The sequence below is a fragment of the Carcharodon carcharias genome, chromosome X (genome assembly GCF_017639515.1).
Source record: "Carcharodon carcharias isolate sCarCar2 chromosome X, sCarCar2.pri, whole genome shotgun sequence".
Taxonomy (NCBI): Eukaryota; Metazoa; Chordata; class Chondrichthyes; order Lamniformes; family Lamnidae; genus Carcharodon; species Carcharodon carcharias.
In genome coordinates this window covers 13963959-13986639 of record NC_054507.1, presented here as the reverse complement: position 1 = coordinate 13986639, position 22681 = coordinate 13963959, and the positions used below count along the sequence as shown (strand labels likewise).

At 45.9% G+C, this 22681-nt stretch overlaps 1 protein-coding gene across 3 annotated transcripts in view; it reads right to left on the bottom strand.

The window, feature by feature from the left end:
• Positions 1-9070: 9070 nt before the first annotated feature.
• The window catches only part of LOC121273233 (activin receptor type-1B-like), a 151916-nt gene continuing 138305 nt past the window's right edge, over positions 9071-22681 (bottom strand). For all 3 annotated transcript variants that reach the window (XM_041180251.1, XM_041180253.1, XM_041180252.1), the window contains 4 exons: positions 17949-18105; positions 16101-16225; positions 14414-14544; positions 9071-13670 (listed from right to left, as the gene is read on the bottom strand). In XM_041180251.1, the coding sequence (XP_041036185.1) occupies positions 13545-13670; positions 14414-14544; positions 16101-16225; positions 17949-18105 (539 nt within the window). In that variant the 3' untranslated portion in view covers positions 9071-13544. The remainder of the gene's footprint in view (positions 13671-14413; positions 14545-16100; positions 16226-17948; positions 18106-22681) is intronic.

The following is a 22681-nucleotide window of genomic DNA, read 5'->3' as shown; positions in this document are numbered from 1 at the left end:
ACTATATAAACGCAATTTGTTTCCTTTCTCTGCTTAAAAACACATAATGCAGTGAGATATACTGTCTTACTTACCAGTGACAGTGTCAGGGCACAAGTGACTATTCTCCCTCTGCCAAAACAAAGCTAAGGCTTGTTAAACACTTCCAAATGTATTCTGACTTACTTGGCTCCTTCTCATGGCTCCATCTGTAACTGCACTGAACTGAGGCCCATACAAATCAGGGAGCCTCTCGGTTCAGTTGCTGGTCTGTAACTAATCTCAGTTGGGGGAGTGATGGGGGGTGCTGTGGCTGCTTTCAGTCTCCAAGCAGGGGAGTGCAAACAGCGGCTAAGGAGGCTCCCACTGCTGACTGTCCCTCGGGGGTCACCCTGCCTGAAAGTGGATGTTGCAATATCCTGATGATTTACCCTCGTAGGCAATAGTTCAACAACATGGCCATTTAACCAGCTACAGTGAGGGTGGGGGCACCTTAAGTCCCTTTTTTGAATCAGTGCCAACAGCATTACTCAGTCAGAGTTGCTATTTTCAGCAATGGAGGTTGTGTTGGTTTTTAATTGAGCCAAATTAGACTTTGAAAAGCTCCATTAGCCTATCAAAGGCTGTAATGCTCATGCCCCCTCTCGCCAGTGCTGCTCCTCTTCCAAGTCAGACCCGGCATCAGTTTTTTTTGAACAGAATGTTTTAACCAAGGTGCGTTTGCACTTGCAGTTTGAAAATAGACGTGTTTCGTACATTTCAACCTTGCTCTATGTGAAATGGTTGCACATTGGAAGCGTGGGCACTGTTGCAGACCAGGGAGGCGAGGCAGCCAGTCCGCAGACTGCTAGATCCGTCAAACAGCCTTGGGATAAATGTCTTAGTAACGTTGATTGAAGGATCGATGTTGCCCAGGGGACTGGAGAGAACTCCCCTGCACTCCTTCGAAATAGCGGCTGTGGGATCATTCATATTCGCCTGAGATCGTCGACTAAAAGGTTTAGCGTCTTGATTTAACATCTCATCTGCAAGATGGCACCCGGGTTGGGGAGCAGCGCACTGAAGTGTCAGCTGGGAGAGGGAGTGCTTTTCTGGTAAAAAAATAGGCACTGTTCACCCAAAGGACAGCATCTTCAACAACACAGCCTTCTCTGTAGATAAGGCACCTTGTCGATCAGGGAACATGAGCAGAAAATGCTGGAAATACTCAGCAGGTAGCTGTGGAGAGAGAAACATTTCAGGTTGATGGTCTTTCATGGGAGGTCTTGTGGCGTGGTGGATGGTGTCCCTACCTCTGGGCTGGAAGCTCTGGGTTCAAGTCCCACTCCAGAACTTGATGGCCATGGAAGGTGTGTTCATAATGTGGCCAAACAAGTTGATTATCAGCCTGTAAACCCTTCCAATACGCCTGATTACAGCCAATAAGAATGGGAGAGTTTCTTAGTCAGCCATGCTGCAGAAAGCATTGGAGAACCACTGCAGTACTTTGCCAAGCATAATCATGGACTGATCCAATGGAAACCCATTGTTGCCAATGTCCTCTTAGGGCTTGGTACCTGAAGGAAGATCTTTCATCAGAACTGGGAAAAGTTAGGGATTAAACAAGTGGAAAGGTTGAAAAAGAGAGGAGTGATAAGATGCAAGTGATTAAATGACAAAGGAATGATGGAGCAAGGCCTAAGGGTGTGGTAATGGGACAAGTAAAGAAACAAAAGATGTGCCTAGAGGAGGTGTCAATAGCAGAATGCTGCCATCTGGAAGTAAAAACAAGAGTGAAATCAAAACCAGCAAAGAAAAGGGAAACAAAATGGGTGCAAAGGTTGCAGAGCAAACGTGACATTCTGTCCAGAAGACTGTAAAGTGTCTATTTGAACAATGAGGTGCTGTTCCTTGAGCTTCACTGCAGGAGACCAAGGTCAGGAAGGTCAGCAAGAGGGCAAGGTGGAGATTTAAAAGGACAGGTGACCTGAAGCTCAGGTTCATGCAGAGGTGTCCTGAAAAGCAGCTCCCCAAACGGCAGTTTTGCACCCCAGTATTGAGCAGACAGCAGTGTGGGAGTGATACTAAACTGAAAGAAGTGTAAGTCAATCACTGTTTCACCTGGAAGGGGTGTTTGGGGCTTCAGACGGTGAAGAGAGAGGAGGTAAAAGGGCAGGTGCTGCGTCTCCTGTACTTGCATGGCAAGGTGCCGTGGGAAGGAAGGGGTATATTGGGGGGAGTTAGAGGAGTGGACCAGGGAGTTGTGGAGGGAGCCTTCGGAACACTGAAAAGGGAGGGAAGGAGCAGATGTGTTTGGTGTTGAGTATGGAGGCTGGTGATGTGGCAGGTGAGGACAAGGGGATCCCTATCATGCTCCTGGGATGGAAGGGAAGGGGTGCAAGCAGAAATGTGGAAATAGAACGGACACAGTCAAGGGCCCTGACAATCACGGTGGAGAGAAATCCTCAATTGAGGAAGAAGACATTTCAGAAGCACTGGTATGCAAGTTTGCATTGTCAGAACAGGCGTGACAGAGACAGAGAAGCTGGGGGAATGGAATGGTGTCCGCACAGGAAGCAGAATGTAAGAGAAGTGTAGTCAAGACAGCTGTGGGGCTCAGTGGGCTTATAATAAATATTAGTCAACAGTCTATCCCCAGAAATGGAGACAGAGAACCCAAGGAAGGGAAGGGAAGAGTCAGAGATGGAACACGTGAAGGTGAGAGAAGGGTGGAAATTGGAAGCAGACACAAACACATAGTTGCCAGGACACCTGAAAGAAATCCTCTGCCCTTCTTTGAAATAATAGGACCTATTGGAACAAAATCTTCCTGAGGCCTGTTGAACACTCTTTCATAGGAGTTCATAGGAGTTGAACACTCCTTTCATATTGGTGCAAGGGACTAGCTCTGTATCAAAATCCATAAATGAAATCCATTTTTTTGTGGGTCAGGGAATACAAGACTGCTACTTGACCAGTCACGTTTTACTTGGAAAATCTAATGGGTCTGTTCCCCAATCGATTGAGACTTTCTGCACATGTGGATAAAAATTAAAATTGCATGCACCCAAGTGCCAGAGGGAATTTATTGTGCATCTGTTCCCATAGGACTATATTGTGCACAGACACCAGGTAAACATGTCTTTTGACTCTGGACAGTGGATAATACAGTTTATGCTATGCTATAGTATGTGCTCGCTGACCTATAATGGTCACTTCTGGCAATTTAAAAATTCTCATCCTTGCTTTCAAATCTTTCCGTGGCTTTGCCCTCTACCACCTCCCCCTACCTATGTCTGGAATATCCTCCAGCCCTACAACCCTCCGTGATCTCTGCGCTCCTCCAATTCTGGCTTCTTGTGTAACTCTGGTTTTAATTTTTTTCTTTGCAAAAATATACTTTATTGATAAAATATTGAAAAGAACATTACAAACCATTTCAAAATGGCCATCACAGACAGTGCAATCAGATTCAAATTATCCACATACATCATGTTGCACTCTGAAGTGCTTCAATACAATTGTGATGCATTTAGTATTCAATGCAGACATTCATTGTGAGCTGTACAGCCCGAGGGGTCTATACAATTCCCAGCCCCTCGGTGCACTGTGGCAGAAAGGTCTTAGACAGCGACCTTTCCCCATTGCACCTTTGTGGAGGCTTCCGCAAGCTTTAGTGTCCCTCAGCACGTAGTCCTGGACCTTGGAATGTGCCAGTCTGCAACACTCGGTCAGGGACAACTCTTTGCACTGGAAGACCAACAAGTTTCGGGCAGACCAAAGAGTGTCTTTCATGGAGTTGATGATCCTCCAGCTGCAGTTGATGTTTGTCTGGGTGTGTGTCCCTGGAAACAGCCCATAGAGCACAGAGTCCCTGTGTCACAGAACTGCTCGGGATGAACCTTGACAGAAACCACTGCATCTCTCTCCAGACCTTCTCTGCAAAAGCACAATCCACAAGGAGGTGAGCAACGGTCTCTTCCCCACCACAGCCACCTCGAGGCCAACGTGCGGAGGGGGGTGAGACTCCGGGCGTGTTTAATTGCTCCACTATTGGTGGCTGCGCCTTCAAATGCCTGGGCCCTAAGCCCTGGAATTCTCTCCCTAAACCTGTCCGCATCTCTTTAACGTGAAAAGTGCGATACAAATACAAGCTGTTATTGTTGTTCCACTTTATTGGCAGTAAAGAGCATTGTGGTGTCCTGAGTTCACGAAAGGTGCTACAGAAATAAAAGCTTTTCTTGCTTGAACTGATCGCAAAGCACATGAGTATTATTGGCCTGAGCCTCTATTCGGGCAATGACTCAGAGCGCTGTTGACAGCAGGAGAATTTGGCAACTGACAATACATAAAGCTGTCCCCTTTCCCAATGCACACACTCTCACCTGGAGGAGCTCCACAATCTGAAAACAAATGCGAAACCACACACATGCAAGCGGCTTATTTAGAAGGCACGTTTTTTTTTGCGCTAAATCCACCTGTAAGCAGTTCTTGACTGAGGACCTGTTGGGACTTGAAGACATTTCTTGCACTCCTGTGTGTTGCCCAGGGCCCTCTTCTGTCATATGACTCAATATGTATGTGCCCATTGTTCTTGAAGGGAGACAGTAATGGGTGTGTTGGGAATCCCTGCTCCACCTGAACTGGTTTTAGGACTTACAGCAACCTTGTGTACAATGAGATAGCTCTGTTTGGGCAGGAGGAGACAACAACATTTTGTTTGTGACTCAGGCTTGATACCTTGCCAGTTCCCACGCATTCTCCCCTACTTCACTGAGACATGGACTAACGGCAGGGCCTGAACCAGTTGTCTTCAAGTACATTTCCCGAATGAGGATCCTTCCAATTCAAATCTAGACAGTGTGCATTGATCAGGCAGCTACCATTAAAAGCAAGACCAAGCCGGGGGTCTCACCCGATGTTCAAGCGGGATCTTTCTTCTCCCTTGCCCAGTGATGCTGAGACCGTTTATCACAGGCTTACTCATACTAGAAAGGAGCTGACTCAACACAGGCCAGCAATGGAGACCTAGGACCTTCCAGCTCATAACCACATCGCCCTCCATGAGGGGATCCAGTAGCCATTTTAGACAAAGGTTTGTCTCCTCATCTATGCCTTTGTTATCTGAAGATTTGACTATTTCAACGCCCCCCCCTCTCCAGCCTCCCATCTACCAACCTCCATAAACTTGAGCTCATCCAAAACTCTATTGCTCAATTCTTAACTCATACCAAGTCATCCATCACCCTGCTGCTCTTGCTGGCCTACACTGGCTTCCAATTTGGCAACACCTCGATTTTAAAACTCATATCCTTGTTTTCAAATCTCTCCTTGGTCTCACCCCCTCCCAGTCTCTGTCACCTCCTCCAGCCCCTCCAACTCTCCAAAATCTCCACGTTCCTCCAATTCTGGCTCCAGCATTGTTGGGCAGGCTTTCAGCTGCTTAGATCCTAAGCTCTGGAATTCCCTATTAAACCTCTCCATCTGTCTCTCTCTCTCTCTCTCCTCCTTTAAACAATTCTGAAAATGTTCCCACCCCTCCTAGTATCACCATGTGCAGCTCAGCGTTGAATTTTATTGGATCATGCGCCTGTGAAGTTCCATTTACTATATGAAAGGTGCTATATAAATGCAAGCTAGTGTTGTTCTCTTCCTACTCATCCATGTCTCCAGTTCAGCACCTTTATTCCCCAATTCTTGGGTTGGGTGGGGGTGTGGTTGGGGGAAAGAGGAGAATAGCCTGGGATTTCCTTGGGTGGCAGAAACAACAAGAAAGGCTTGCATTTATATAGTGCCTTTGGCATAGAAAAACAACATCCCAACACTTCACTGAGGCTGAAGGAAAAAAAATGGATGCTAAACCAAAGGAGGACATGTGAGGGGGCAACCAAAAGCTTGGCCAAAGGGTAGATCTAAGGAGAGTCTTGGAGGGTCAAAGAGAGAGGTGGGGAGCTTTGGGCCTAGATAGCTGGAGGCACAGCTGCCATTGGTGGGAGTCAACCCAGAAGAGGATAGAGTCGGAGGAATAGAAAGTCTCTGGCAGAAAGCTCACTGCAGAGCTGGAGGATTTTGCAGCAATAGGGATGGATGCACAAGGATCAGAACTTTAAATTTGCAGCATTGGGCATTGGGAACTCAAGTCAGTCCATGAGCACTGGGGTGATGGCTGAACAGGATTTGATGCAGGATAGGATACAGACAGCAGAGTTTTAGATGAGCTGCAGCTTACAGAGACCATTGGAATAATCCCGTTTGGGAGAGACTAAAGCACAGGTCAGCATTTCAGCAGATGGGCTGAGGGAGGGTTGGAAATGGGTGATGTTACAGGTTAGAAGTAGGTGGTCTTGTAATATCGCCCATCTCCACCCTCGTACTCAACTTCCAGTCCACCAACCTTGGTATTCAACAGATCATCCTTTGCCATTTCTACCTCTAGCATGACACCACCCAACAAACACACCTTCCCCTCCCCTTGCTCCCCTGAGGGGACCATTCTCTCTGTGACTCCTTAGTTCACTCCTCAGTCACTCCCCGCACCTCCTCCTTTTCCTAAGACATCTTTCCATGCAAGTGCAGGAGACACAACACCTGCCCTTTTGCCTCCTCTCTGTTCACCATCTAAGGCTCCAACCACTTTTTCCAGGTGAAAACACGGTTTACTTACACTTCTTTCAATTTAGCATACTGGATGTGTGCTCACGGTGTCGTTTGCTCTATGTTGAGGAGACCAAGCAGAGTGTTAGCGTGACCCTGAGCTTCTAGTCTCCTGTCATTTTAGTTCTGTATTTTACTCCCACTCTGACCTTTCTGTCCTCGGCCTGCTGCAGTGTTTTTAGTGAAGCTCAACGTCATCTCATCTTTCAATTAGGACTTGACAGCCTTTCAGACTCAACATTGAGTTCAACGCTTTCAGTGATCTGCCCCACTTTGTTCCCTTTAAAGATACTCTCATTTTTTTTTTCCTTTTGGACAGCATTCTGCCATTCACACCTCCTCTAGCCACATTTTGTGTTTAACTTGTCCCATTATCACTTTGTCCTTACACCCTCAACACTTTTGTCATTTAATCTCTCCTGTCTCCCACCCTCACAGACACTTTTTATTTTTCCCCTCCCCTCTTTCACTTGCTTAAAGCCTATTACATCGCTAACTTTTCCCAGTTCTGATGAAAGGTCATTGGCCTGAAGCATTAACTCTTTTTTTCTCTTTCTACAGATATTGTCAGAATTGCTGAATATTTACAGCTTGTTCCTGTTTTTATTTCAGATTTCCAGCATCTACAGTGTTTTGCTTTTTTAGAAATACCATTTCAGATCGTAAAGTGTATTATTTTGCTTCAATTGGAACTAGGCCAGGGCTCTAGGATTGCTTTACGAAATGGAAGCCATGGGCGATTTTTGATACCCCTCCCTTTTGTCCTTTTAACTTGCTGTTGGGAGTGTGAATATCCAGCTCTTTCTGGAGATATTACATTTGATTTGAGGGCATGCAATGGCTTGTTAATAAATATTATTTCACAGGAACTTGGCTGCAAAATTACAAAGGCCATTGTCTCAAAACTTGATGTCATAAACAATCTATGACACATGTGTTGCTTCCCTCAGCAAAAGAAATATCAAACTCCCCTCTATTGAAAAAAAAGCTTGCTTAGTGAGAAAACTCTTGATTGGAGGTTTGTGAAGATGCCTAGGCCAGCTTTAATAACAACAAGCCACTTGTCTAATTCATGTTTCCATTTAATTCGTTTCCAACTCTATGTTCAAAAGGACATGGGCTATGGATTGCTAGGGTAATCATTTTACAGCTGGTGTACGTTTGGCAATGAAACCTTTTCGGTGCAGAGCAGGGGTAAGGGATCTCGTAATATCCATTCTACTGAACTGCTGCATAAAGTGATTATAATGAGCATCATGCCCATGTAGTGACACCTGCAAATTTATTAAGAAATGGACACTACTTTTAAAAGGTAGATTAAAAAAAAATGAACAACTTGATACAAGATGGAGTCAAGCAGGGTCAGGTGACTTCTCTCTTCTCCCTCCCCACAAATTGTCTGGAAATATACGAGACTGCCCGAGGCTGGAAGTAACTTCCTTCTATCATCAGGACATTAAAACGTAGACAATCTTTTGGATATTCCTTTGTGAAGGCATTAAAAATGCAACAGATCTCTCCCACGGACTTTAGTTATTATTGTCTAAATGCCTACCAAAACCACTGTACAATAGCCAGACAGACTTAGTGGCTGCAGGATGAAATTCCACAAAACAGGTGAGAGTAAGCCATTCTATCACAAGAACGTGCAAATGGCCGAGATTCAAAACCCCCATTATGGGTCAGTGCTAACATCGTCAGGGGCCATTTATGCAGATGATGGGAATACTGATACTATGGTCACATGACAGAAGAAACACCTTATTAACTCACATCTTGAGCAGGAGTCCAGGTCAGTGAGTCTGGGAGGCTGTGGGGAAAAAAATCCCACCCTGAAAAAAAAGTCTGTGCTTGACAGTAGCAGCATTAAGGGGATTAAAACACATCTTTCTGCGTTTAGTTGAGAGGCGGAGAAAAAGGGGAACCATCCCACTACCTCTTCCCTATGCATAACGAGATGAATGGTTACTACTTAAGATCCAGCACTTGGTCACCATCCAATTGCTAAATGCTCGAAATTATACGCGTGCAGATGCCAGGGCTGAGTTGGCACCTAGCAATCGGCTTACATGAAAAAAAATGGTTACAGTTGCAGCATAGCTGAAGACTTCTGCCAGCTACCGAACTGAACTGCAATGAATCAGGGCATCGTTCGCAAAATGAAAAAAAATTAAAAAGGGGAAAAAAGTGCAATTCAAAAGCCAAATTCTTGTACTTGCCCATAAAACCATGGGCCCACGTTTCAGTATTAACTACAGGTTCACATTCACCTGGCCAGTGTAACCAGCATAAATCCCTGGGCGGCTGAATTTATTAATGAATCCCAAGTCTGTGTGTGCTAATGGGCAGCTCTTCCAAGAGAGCCAGCACAGGCCCAATGGGCTGAATGGCACCCTTCCAATGGTGTAAGATTCCATGATTCTACAACACAATTGCTTCAACAACAAAAAACCCAACGTAAATGAAAAATTCATCTTTATTTTTCCAATATGTACACACAATTCTGATCGCAAACCATGAAGAATGCAATACATCAGTTAAAACACACTCCAGTTAGTTCAAATACACAGTGGGATGGGCCGAAACCTTGTTGGGTTTAGTACATGGACGGTCAACCATGTTGTCACTATCGAGCCAGATTATCAGCAAAAACGAAGGCTGGGTCAGAGCAGCATTGATTGGAGGCTAAAGAATAGTCTTGAGCAAGCTTGCCTGGCTGCTTTTTATTACAAGGCAGCTGCACTAGCGTTGCTCAAGCCCCACTCGAGACAATCAAGCCCGTAATCTCTGTTTATGCTCCCCATGCAGTACTGGAGAGAGGAGTGCTGCACTGTTGGAGGTGCTGCCTTGCTATTGAAACGTGAGAATAGACAGGACCTTGATAACCAATCCCATGGCCCCTATTGTGAAAAACAAGAGTAGGGGGAACACTCCTTGGTGTCCTGGCCAATATTTATCCCTCAACTATCAGTAAAGCAGCTCAAGTGATCAGTTGTCACATTGCTTGTGGGAGCTTGCTGTGCGCAAAATGGCTGCCACATTTCCAACATTACAATAATGATGACACTTCAAAAGTACTTCCCTGGTAAAGCACTTTGGGGCACGCCAAGGTCAGAGTAAAAATGGACCTTCTTTTCTAGTGGCCATAGCTAGGTTGGTGATTGCACCATCAAGATGGAACTGGTCCATGCAGAGTTAGAGCTCAGTCAAGATGGTGGCAAGGTTGGACTGATTTAGGTGCGTGGTGGTGGAAGAGCTACCTTTGCTCATCTCTATCCAGTGGCTCTGCTGTATGCGTGGGCATTGGACAGACAGAATCAGGCTTGGATGTGATAAATCCAGCAGTCTCCCCACCCTTTGCCCCCTACTCCCAAATTCGCCTGAAGCCCAAGTAATAAACGAAGAAGTTAACAGAGAGGAGTTTCCATTAACATTTGATGTGAATATGCACAAGCCCAGCATATGTTCTGGCTGTCGGAGGTGCACAGGGCACATTTGCCCTCCTTTTGCCCAGTTATGTCAACTATTCCTTCTGTAGAATACAAGCAGGTTGTGCCTTTAAGAAAAGCAACTTGTCCTTTCCAATATGGCTTCTCTGAGGCCCAGCATGCACTGCAGTCCAGCATTGCAGCAACCAATAAACAAAAGAACAATCCTCCAGTACGCCAGCAGAGATGTCCTCAGTGTTACCTTGCTTCTAAAATGTTGGCAACTTTCCTTTGGAAGTAGCGCTTGGCTTTTTGGAAATTTGGACAATTTTGGAGTGTAGTTGACCCTCGGAGTGTTGTGGGGATTGCCCCTTTGAAAGCACCTTAGCATTTGCAGAAGACCTTCCCATACTACCTTCCCCCATTTCCCCTCCCCATAGCCAACAGAAGTTGAAAGCAACTGGTGTAAACCAGGCAGATGGTTACATGCCAGTTTGCCTGCCCACTGATAACCTTACCCAGCAAGATTTCGGCCAGTTGATCGTGCAGTGGGCCCTTTTCTTGAGGCCGTGCAGCATTCGAAATCGTATTAGCAGCATGAAGAAACAGATTTACAAATACCGTCACCAGCCACAACAGCACAGAGGCCCCATACAAAAATATTCAAAGATGAAGCGATTTGTTTATACAACAGCAGTAGTCTTAAAACTTGCCTAGCATGTCAAAGTCAAAATACAAGCTCTAGAATATCAAGTTTCACATCAAAACAAAAGTATTTACAATTGTAACGATTTCTATTTGCATACCATGAGGTAAATTTTTTTTTTAAAAAAAAGATATGGGTGGAAGTCAGTAGTTTTGAGTAAAATGAGTAACCGATTCCCACGTGCAGTACATGCCAATCTACTTTGGCGTTCAGTGCCAAATCAAGTGGGCATTCAGTGCCAGGACATGTTCAGCAGGTCACCGCACTTTTTGCATGAGAGGCTGAAAGTGATTGAAGGGGCACGGTTGCCATGGTAAAGCATCTGCCAGCCTTTTTACTACAGGGTCATATCAACACAGGAAGATGCACTGACCTCACTGCTGTGCCGATCGGGGGGGTTGGGGGATGGAGGAGGGGCTTTGTGGGTGATAATAGAATGATATTTGACTGGAGATATCCGCCTCACTGCCCAGAAACTGGTTTGGCAATGAGGCCCTTTTAAATTTTAAGAGTCAGGCCCTCACTCTAATGCTGTGCTGGTCAGACAATAAACCCTTTAACCCATAATTCAAAAGCAATCAACCTCCACATTTTAATTCTGAAGTGTCTCCAAGGTGCCTGACAGTTGAAAAGTACAGCAACACTTGCAATTGGGGAACGTGAGGCAAGTGCATTTATTTATTTTTAAAAGCCAGGTGCTGGTTTAGTAGGCAAATGCATTGTTGCATTAAAGATCAATCAGGTTTAAGGTTCAATTCCTGGTCTGCACAGAGTTAAGATAGTCTCTCTCGAGGGTAAAAACTGGATCACTAAAAAGAGAATGCTGATGAACAGTGAGGGTGGAATCATTCACTCCCCCCCACCGCCCCTAACAGTCGCTGGTGTCAGGGATGCCAGCAGTTCGATCGACCACCTCTTGTGCCTGAGCCTGGTGACTGCCCCACATGACAGCACAGGTAACCTTTTGCACAAGGTACATTAAAACGTTTCAAATCTGGAGCAATCTCAACAGGTCACACCGGGGGAAGAAAAATAAAACTAGCCCCCTGCTCCTGTTCACATGCTAGATTTTGCAATTGCTGCCAGTCAAATTTTAATCAGCAACTTTCCCCCACCCCACCTCTCCAAATATCACGTTAAAAAAACAGCCAGTTAAAAACCATCAACAATTGCAAAAGAATGTTGTTGGGCTAGTTACAAAAAACTGGCTAGGTGACAACTCTGAAAGGGGAGGGTGAAGAGCAGAGACAAAACATACACCATCTCCCCTTCTTAATGAACTGAAGCACAGAGTCAAGGCTCACCAGTGCTGTGCGCTGTTTTGAGAGGTACCAGCTTCCCCTTCTCGAGAACTGGAGCACTGACACACACCACCACTAGGTGTCACCAGCACCCTTCACTGCCAAGCTGTGTAGAACTCACTGGGAATGCAGGCGGCCTCTGATGGCTGAAAGCAAGCACTGCAACACTTGGTCCTCGACAACTCCGCCAAATTGGGTTCCTTAGTGTGGGAATCTTTAATCCAACTGGCTTCCCAGACTTCTGGTCTTGGGTCAGAAGGCTACTGGGTCCAAAGATGGCAGCATTATTTCCCATTCAGTGATGGCTGTACAAACCCAATATTCTCGGAAATGCTTCAGCCTATTTACCCAGGGCTGTTGCTGGGCCTATTTAATAAACTACAGTGGGAACAATCAATTCAATAACCTCAAGGCAGTCCCCAGTTTGAAGCTTCTAATTCATCACCTCAAACCAGTTCTCTTCAAGCCAGTTTTGTAAGTTTAGCCTCCTTGTTCCGACAGCTCTCTCCAAGCACAGCCAATGTTTTGGGAAGGACTACAATCTACGGTGATGCTCCTATGTGTTTCTCTAAGCTACATGGACAATAGTGCGAGCATTTCACATAATTGCCCTCAAACCCAAGGAAAGTGAAGGGGCAGTGTCTGCCAAGATCCCAGCTGACACAGTGGTAGCGGACTCTAACTTTCTTACAGTCGAGAACTGTTGGGTGGGTTAGGACCCTAGGTAACCCAACTTTAAAACCTCAAGGATGTACCGTCAAGGAAACAGCCCAGGAGGTCAGTCAGCCAGGCTGCACTGAAGATTTATATTTTCTTTTGATAAAAAGTTAACCTTCCTCATGTAATAATCTGAAAACCTGTTTGTTAAAACGAGGGATTAGAGAGCTCAGTTTCAATAAATCGCTTCTCCTGTCCCTCCTACCTGGCAATTCCATTTAAGTTATACAACAATAAAAACAGAGAACAATGTCCTCCATTTCTTACATGGACCTGAAAAAGACATTAAAAAGGGAATTTCTAAAACAAAATTTAAAAGAAAACACAACTTGTGAGGGGGGGGGGGAGGGGACCCACTGTTTAAGGAACACATTGCAATTTCAAAACAAACCAAATATTTTCATTGTTTGCTCGAAGACAAACTTGTGTTTTCCAATTTTTCATCATGAGCAGTTGCAGCCTTCACCATTGCTGGGAAGCCATTTTGTCCCTTCTGGGTTATGAAAATTACCACTTTCTTATCAAAATGAGATCCATAAGAAGTTCCTAATACTTTATTGTAGTCTTGGCTTACTTAAGCTTTCCTCAAACCTCCCCCACCACCCTGTTTGCCTTCCCTCCTGCCACCCCCAATAAAACAGGATACTACTCTTCCAGTCAACACTTCAGCAGGATTGGCTCTTTATGTAGTGAGGTAGACATTGCTCTGCAACCACAGTGGCAGGTGGTGTGTAGGTTCGATTCCACAGTGCCATGCTTCCCTGCTTCTCGCTCCTCGCCTCAGATCTTCACGTCCTCTTGTATGCTCAGTTGTGACAATGCTTTCTTGATGCGGAGAGCCGTCAGCCTGGCTGCTCCATTGGCGTACCAGCACTCCCGCATGATCTTGGTCATGACTCGTAATGCCTGGGTTTTAATGAGAGATGGACAACAGTAAGGAAACGTCACCAGGCACAAGTCCAGAGTCGGCCTCTCTGCTTCCTCAGTCTAACAGAAAGCCCCACCACGGCTGATGCCCTTTCCTCAAGGTCTCCTGGATCAGGTCACTTGACAGGGAAGAGCCACCTAAGGAAGGGCTACCTAGATCCCACCCAGGCTCATCCAGTTCCAGATCAGCTTCCAGTCTGGCCAAAAAGGTGTGCTTTACAGCCAATGAAGTACTCTTTAACAGTGCAGTCACTGCTGTAACACAGGGAGACACAGCAGCTAATTTGCATCGGCAAGCTCCCACAAACAGCAAACTAATAATGACCAGATAATCTGTTCTTATGTTGATTGAGGGATAAACATTGGCCAGGACACAAGGACGAACTCCCCTGCTCTTTCTCTGCAATAGAGCCAAGAGATCCCTTACATCTACTTGAGAGGGCGGACATCATCTGTGACAGTGCAGCACTCCCTTCAGTGCTGCACATAAGCACTATTATAGCATTGCCCTTTGTAAGGGCCATCCTCAGGAGCGGTGCACCACGGCAACAGGAGCAATGGCTCACGGCTCATTGGTGAACGGGACTTGGGCCTCAGGTTGTATTTGGAATGCCAATGTCAAATCCCCTTTGCAGCAGCTAAGGTCTTTTAGGATGGCGGGATGTTTTTAAACAAGTAAAAGTTTCTAACTGATACCCCTGTACCCCATCCCACAGCCTTACCTCATTAGTATGCCAAATATTGGGGACATTTGGCCTCAGGTTCTGTTCACAAACAACCTTCCTCATTTCCTCTATGGAGGGGTCAGAGGGCACAAGGTCAAAGTATGGCAGTTGATAATCCTCATGGACTCCTGGGAAAAAAAATGTAACCATATAAAGAACTGTCAAATTCTAAAAAATGTTTGGAATAGTTCTCCATCTGAATAGAACTTGAAAGATTGAACAGACTGACAAGGGTCCAACACTTCCCTAAAATACGAGTACAATTCTAACAAGAGGAGAAGGGAAAATCCCCATCACTATACTCAACTGGTGGTTGAGTCAGGAACTCTCATAACATTTAAGTAGTATTTAGATATTCACTTGTGTTGTCATAGCCTCCAGGGCTATGAGCCAAACGCTGGAAAATGGGATTAGTGTAGTCAGATCTTTGTTGAACGTCACAGATACAATGGGCTGAATGGCCTCCTTCTGTGCTGTAAATGTCTATGAGTCTATATCTAAATTCACACATAAGGAATTGCCATTCCAGGACTGTTATCCAACAAGAGCTAGCGTCTTCGGTAAAGGAAGAGCCCACATTGCCAAGGCAGAATAAATACTGTTTCACTTTTACCTCCATTCTGGTAAAAAATGTACCGTCAGTGAAGCATGTTCAGTAAATCTTGTGAACCATCCCTGCACCAGCTTGGGTTGCCAACTCTGGTTGGCCATATTCCTGGATGTTTCATCACATAACCACCCACCTCAAACAGCCCTGCCGCCACATTCCTGCCATTAGCCCCTCTGGGCTTACTGCCTTCTCACATGCTACCCAGTTGGATTAATTGTGACTGTTAAGTGAAACCACCTTTCCCGCTACCTCCCACCCAGCCCCAATTTTTTTAAAATATAAAATAAATTAAAATTTAAGTGCGAAATAAACACTTTTGTTAATAACTACCCCTACGATTTTTCTCCTGGTTTTTGCTCCCAGCAGCATCCTATAGATTAATCCCCCAATTTCTGGAAATTCCAGGGCAATCCTGGAGGGTTGGCAAGCCCCGCAGCACCCTAAATCCCAGTAAACACAGAGGGAAACATGAAACTCCAGGATGCCATCCCTGCCTTCCCAGCGCCAGGCACGAGACTAGGAAGGTAACTTCACTGGTCAGTCTAGGTGAGCATGCCACCAAAACATGGTTGTGCCAGGCACAGGCAAGTGACTTGATCTCAATGGAGTCAGGGCACATTCAGACTAACCATAGTATTTGGGCAAAAATGGTCTTGTTCAACGCAGATACTACATTTATGACAGTTATAGCCTATGTCCCTGGTCAGAGCCGGACCTGGACTAGAGGAAGGCTTCCTGGAAAAGGAACCTCGCTCTGCTTTGATAGATGGGTGAGGGTATTAAGGGTTACAGGACCAAGGCACATAAATGAAATTAAGGCACAAATCAGCTGTGATCTAACTGAACAGCAGAACAGGGTCAAGGGACTGAGTGGCCTCCTCCTGTTCCTATGCTTTAAAAAGCGAGTTTGGGCCTTCATAACTTAGATTCACAATGAACATGTCTGGCGCTGGTGCAAAGCCAAGACCTCTTCGCACAGACACCAAATCCGCACTTAGGCTTCATGTTTCTCTCCTCAGAACACGAGGGGGAAGATGTGTGAAGCAAAAGCAACTTCTAGCAACAGCTCAGTACCTCCGGTGGAGCATCTGCGAGCTATCTCCCAGTACACCAGTCCGAGGGCGTAAATGTCAGCACACTTGAAGGAATCGAAGTGTTGCATATTGATCGTCTCGTCCAGTACTTCAGGGGCCATGTAACTTCAAAGAGAAAACAGAGGGTGATTGTTAATGAAAGGGCAGAAATCACAAAATAAAACCAGACAAAAGCAAATATTAAATTAAACCAGACTCTTGACCTTCCAAATATGTCGGAATAGCAATAAGCTTCACAGGGAAGGCAGCAATCTCAAAAGCTGGTCTCACCCACAATACATCTTCACCACATCCACCCTGTCAAAACTTCATTCTTAAAATCGGTCAGCTCACCTCTCAGCCTTCTCTTTACTAGAGAAAAGAGCCCTAGCCTGTCCTTCCTGATAGGTAGGACTTCTCAGTTTTGGTATTCTAGCAAACCATTCTCACACCTTCTGCAGTGTCCCGATAATGCCTTCTATAAATGTGGAAGCAAATCCAATCTTATTTTCCTTTAACTTGCAGAATAAAATGTTAAATGACCTTTACTAAAATCTACTCGTTATTTAGCTTCTGGAAGCAGAGCTTTCAGTTGCACAATGGTAAAAATTCAAAATATAAATAAATTTAGATTGTGGCTTTTCCAGATTGTCATATTGAGTTATATTGCTTAAAGCGGTTGATAGTTATTCTCAATGGTCGCTCATGTGGCATGCATGGCACACAGGCTGATGTCCTCAAACAGACCAACCAAATAGGCCTCACTGGCTTCCCGTGAAGCTGCAATTGCAGCGGTCTGAAACCTCAGAGCAGTTTTGAAGTCCTGGGCAATCTCACCTGCTGAGACCAGTTGTTTTGTGGTACAAAATTTGCGTATTGCTGAAAAAAGAGACATGTTGAAGCTTTTCGCCTTGCACTGATCAGGACACTTTGCAAGAATACCAATATGAGGGGGGAAACAACAATTTGTACTGCACGTGAAGAGAGTGCTGATTGGTTGGTAAGTGGACCCTAATTGGTAGGGTGTTGCCATGGAGAATGCACCGATGGTGGTGGCTGACAATATTAAAAACACTTTTATTTTACCCCCTTTGCAGAAATAATTGTCAGATTATGGTCAAGTTTTGACAGGGATTGTAACCTTTAGTCAGCTACAGAACAGCCTGCTTTGAATTCTCAGCACAAAATCCCACTAACAAGAGTGCTTTCATCTCCTCAACCCTAGGCTGCATTCAGATCACCTGATCTGATGGTTTAAATTCACTCAGACAGTCCATCTTTGTGCTGAAATTCCCCTGGCCATGGGTGCAGGTGGGAAAATGTTACCTCGGAGCTTTCCGAGTGTTACGAGATGGGGCTTTTGAATCACCTCTTCCATTCTCAGGAGAACAGATACTACAATATCAGTCTCCCCGCACGGTCGCACCCAGTTTACATTTCAACTGTCTGGTCATTCTCCATCATGAGGCATAACTGAGAAGTTAAGCGACCAGGCCTCAAAAGTGGCAAGTTGTCAATTCTGCTGGTACAAGGCCTCAGATCAGTGTGCGCGACATCAGCTGCAGTTGTACGATGCAAAAAACAGGTTATGGCGGCACACGAGTGCTTGGGACAACTTATCCTGCCTGCTTCTGCTCGCCAACCCCTCAGGTGTTGTTGGGCCTACACAGGAGCTACCATGGCAACTTGCATCGCCAAGTGCATTTCCTGCCAGCAATAAAAGGTTTTCCCCACTCCTGCACCTACCTAAACTGAAATACTGGAATTTAATATGGGAAATGGGATGGGTGCTACTCCTCAGAGGGCAAAGGTCGCAAATGGAGGGGGAGGAACAGATTTGAATCGTTACCGTTTTGTGCCCACTCTCTGATTGGGGGCAATGTCGATGGTGTCAGTCAGCGAGTCATGCCTGACAGCTAGGCCCAGATCAGCAATAGCACAGGTGCCGTTCTTCTTGACCAAAATATTTTTGGACTTCAAGTCTCGATGGGCAATCCCAGGCTTGCCTGAAAAGACACAAGGTTACATGGGATCACACTCTGATCTACAGAAAGCACAAAAAAAGAAACTAAACAATGGAAAGGAGGGAGAAGAGGAAAGGAGAGAAGAATAGAGCTTTTGGCACAGGGGTCCCTGCCCCTTCCCTCACCTCCTTTTAACACACTGCTTAAAATCTACCTCTTTGGCCATGCTTTAGCCCCTATATCTTGTGGGCCAGAGTCCCAGTTTTGCCTGATAACTGCTCCTGTGAAACGCCTCGCAACAGTTTCGTGCATCAAAAAGGCGCTATATAAATGCAGGCTGTTGTTAAACTGACTATTCCTTTGGCTCCCCCCCACCACCAGTTTTTCCTCTCCCTCCCTTCACACCATCTGTGAGGAGCGCTATAAAAGAAGTGCACTGTTGCCACGAGCTGTGAGAAACACCCACTCATTGGCTATAAAAAGTGAAGTTCAAAGCCAACAGACTGGCTCCAAAGGAAATCAGATGCCTGCCTTTAACACTAAACCTTTTGACACCAGTTGATGGGACACTGCCTGCTGATGTCCAGGAACAAAGGCGAGCTTTTAAAATAGGTTTTGTCATGATTAAACAGCAAATGCATTAACAGCGCATCCTGTGAGAGGAAGAGTCTCCCTGTGATAAGAGAAGGCAATCCAGCCTCAGGAGCTGTTGATGAAGGGGCCTTTAGTGATCAATGGCTGTCTTCAGGTGAACAGCCAGGAGAGAGGGGGTGATGGTGAAGTCGGTGGGTGGGGGTGGGGAAGGATGCCAATTCTCCACTGTGGGAATCGCAGTCGGTTTAGCAATTTCCTACGGTGCACCACTGCCTTCAGATGTGCTATTTGCTGCTGAGTTTGAACAATTTCCATCTCTCTCCACTCAGGCAACACTAAAACATCCCCCAAGGTGTTTTGACCATCTACAGGGAGATCAGTTTGAGGAGTTCTTCACAGAATCATTGACCAGAAACTGAACTGGACTAGCCATATGAACACTGTGGCTGCAAGAGCAGGTCAGAGGCTGGGAATTCTGCAGAGAGTAATTCACCTCCTGACTCCCCAAAGCCTGTCCGCCAACTACAAGACACAAGTCAGGAGTGTGATGGAATACTCTCCCCTTGCCTGGATGAGTGCAGCTCCCACAACACTCAAGAAGCTCGACACCATCCAGGACAAAGCAGCCCGCTTCATCGGCACAGCATCCACCACCTTCAACATTCACTCCCTCCACCACCGACACACAGTAGCAGCAGTGTGTACCATCTACAAGATGCACTGCAGCAACTCACCAAGGCTCCTTCGACAGCACCTTCCACACCCTCAATTGCTACCATCTAGAAGGACAAGGGCAGCAGACACATGGGAACACCACCACCTGGAAGTTCCCCTCCAAGTCACTCACTATCATGACTTGGAAATATATCACCATCACTGGGTCAAAATCCTGGAACTCCCTCCCTAACAGCACTGTGGGTGTACCTACACCACATGGACTGCAGCAGTTCAAGAAGGCAGCTCACCACCACCTTCTCAAGGGGCAATTAGGGATGGGAAATACAATGCCAATGACATTCATATGCCGTCAACAAATATGTATGAAAAGAAAATTGAAAGCAGCCCTTATTTTTATGAAAAACCCAATGCTACCAACAGCGTGATAGAGATATGGAAAATTTGAAGGCTGCTGGAAGAGATGCCATAGATCCACCTAGTCCACCTTCCTGTTGTCCAGCTTCTGATATAGTTTCATAAAGGTGCTATCCTCAGGTGGTGTTGAGCATTTCCATTATTTGCTGTTTTTTTGTTTCCAATTTCCAGCACCTGCAGTTTTTTTTTGTTGCTTTTTTTTTTGCCCCTAGCCAATAACATTCATCTATATACTTCTCCCTCAGAGGTCTTGTGGCGCAGTGGGTAGCGTCCCTGCCTTTGAGCCAAGAAGCTCCGGGTTCAAGTCCCACTCAGGACTTCCTTGGCCATCATGCGGCCAAACAGCTCGAATGCCAACTTGGAAAGATTGACAACACACACCAATAGCAGGTGATATTCCTGGTCAACCATGTGATGGAAGAATGTTGACGTCTCTATCATCATCGTCCAGAGCGCCAGACTACAACTTGGGTGTAAAAAGCGTATGCTGCCACAGCACCTCGGACTTGAGTGAACTGTAACTCACCACCACCACGTGTTTTTCCAATTGAAACGTGAAGAGACCCAAGCATTCTCCCTCCATGCCAGCCCACCCTGTCTTAGCTTATGCCAGTGCCCTTTATCCTGCTGATAATCTCTGCGCAGAGGATGCGCTCAGTGCCCATCACTTTACCACCTGTGCACTCTTGCTGTGCACAAATGGGCTGTCACACTTCCTATGTTACAACAGTCCCTTGGTCATGAAAGGTGCAATATAAATGCAAGTTCTTCCCCCAGACCAAAACAAGTTAGCGCCACTTGCCCCCTGGGTGACCTGGCCTCTCAGCTACCTGTAAACCAGAGTTGATTGGGGAGTTTTACAAACCAGGCCTTGCTGGAGTGAACGTAGGAAGCAGATCTTCACATGAAAGGGTGACAGAAGTTGGGAAGTCTCTTCTGCAAATGGCAATTGATGCTTGATCAATTGCTATTTTTAAATGCGAGATTAATGGATTTTGTTAACTAAAAAGGTATCATGGGATATGGGGCAAAGGTCAGGTATATATGGCATGTAGGGGTCTCCTGCTGATTTTAATCAGCAGTAGTATCGGGCTACTTGGTGTGAGTAGCCTGTGGAAGTGTATTGCACCACACCCACATTGTAAGGTGCCTGTGGAACACACTTAAAGGGATTTTTATCTTATTGCAAAATTTGGTTGCTAGAGACTATCGTGCTATCAATTGCCCACTGCTGGTCAGCCATATTACAGAAAGGCAACAATTGGGAATATCGGGGCCAATAGCAACTTGGTGGATTTCAGACCAAGCCACGTAAGGAGATATTAGGGCAGATGACCAAAAGCTTGGTCAAAGTTAGGTTTTAAAGGAGAGTCTTCAAGGAGGAAGAGGTGGAAGGGGCTGTGCATGTGCAGTTGGGAGGGACCGGGGGCATGGAGGAGGGGGAAGTTCCAGAGTTGTTTACAGCCTGGTTAGCTGCAGGCACAGCCACCAATAGTGGAGCAATGAAAATCAGGGATGCCCAATTGACGAGTGCAGAGATCTCGGAGGGGTGTGGGGCTGGGGGAGATTACAGAGATAGGGAGGGGTGAGGTCATGGAGGGATTTGAAAACAAGGATGAGAATTTTAAGACATTGCCAGACTGGGAGCCAATGTAGGTCAGCGAGCACAGGGGCGATAGAGAATGGGACTTGGTGCGAGTTAAGGTATAGGCAGCAGAATTTTGGATAAAATCAAGTTTATGGAGGGTACTTTCTCATGTGTTTGCCTAGCTTTCCTGTAAATGTTATTCCCAGTGGTAGCAAGTTCCACATTCTAACTGCCTTGAGAAAAGAAGCTTAAGAATGTTAATGTTTCCTGTTGTGCAATCGCATTCCTGCGCAGGAGGAAGGGAGTGTAACAGAGAACTTAATCCTTTCATTTACAGAAATGTTAAGTCTGTGTATGAATAGTTGCTCATCAGGCTTATCTGTTAAACACCACAGCCGGGGCTGGAATGGTGAGGTAGGTCTTTTCCGGTCACCTCACTCAGATCAAAGTTTGTTCGGCTGGTTTCCCTTCTTCGAAAGGATTCATTTTCCTGTGCGCAATCATCCATCGCTGTCCAATTGTGTGGGTGATTCATAAACCAAAGGAGCCAGCTCAAGGCTGCTCACCTATCTCAAATCCCAGCAAAGGATTCATGGTAGCATCCAGCACAGATATGATGGCAGAGGCCAACTGCCTGACTACCACACCTAGCAAATTATGCAGCGTGTTCCTGCTCCCTTCCCATCAGGAATCTGCTATAATCATTGGTACTCACATGGGGAGCTGAAGTGGAGTCTCTATTTGCAGAAAGACTTGCATTCACATAGCATCTTTCACTACCTCCAGAGGTCCCATGCACCTTACAACATTTGAAGCACAGTCACTGTTCTAATGCAGGGAACGCGGCACCAAGTTGTGCACAGCAAGATCCCACAAAAAAACTTGGCACCTTTAACAGAACATCCCAAGGTGCTTCACAGAAGCATTATAAAACAAAATATGACACCCAGCCTTATATGGTGATACTAAGCAAGATGACCCAAAAGCTTGGTCAAAGAGATCGGAGTGTCTTCAAGGAGGAGAGTGAGGTAGAGAGGTGGAGAGGTACAGGGAGGGGAATTCCAGAGCCTGGGGCCCAGGGAGCTGAAGGCATGGCCGCCAATGGTGGATGCTCAAGAGGCTGGAATTTGGGGAGCATAGAGATCTTGAAGAGCTGTGGGACTGGAGGAAATTATGGAGATGGCGGGGAGTGGCGAGACCATGGAAGGATTTGAAAATAATTTTAAAAATCAAGGCACTGCTTGACCAGGAACCCATGTAGTCAGTGTGCATGAGGCTGATGGGTGAATGGATTTGGTGTGAGTTAAGACCACAGGCAGAGGTTTGGATGAACTCAAGTTTACG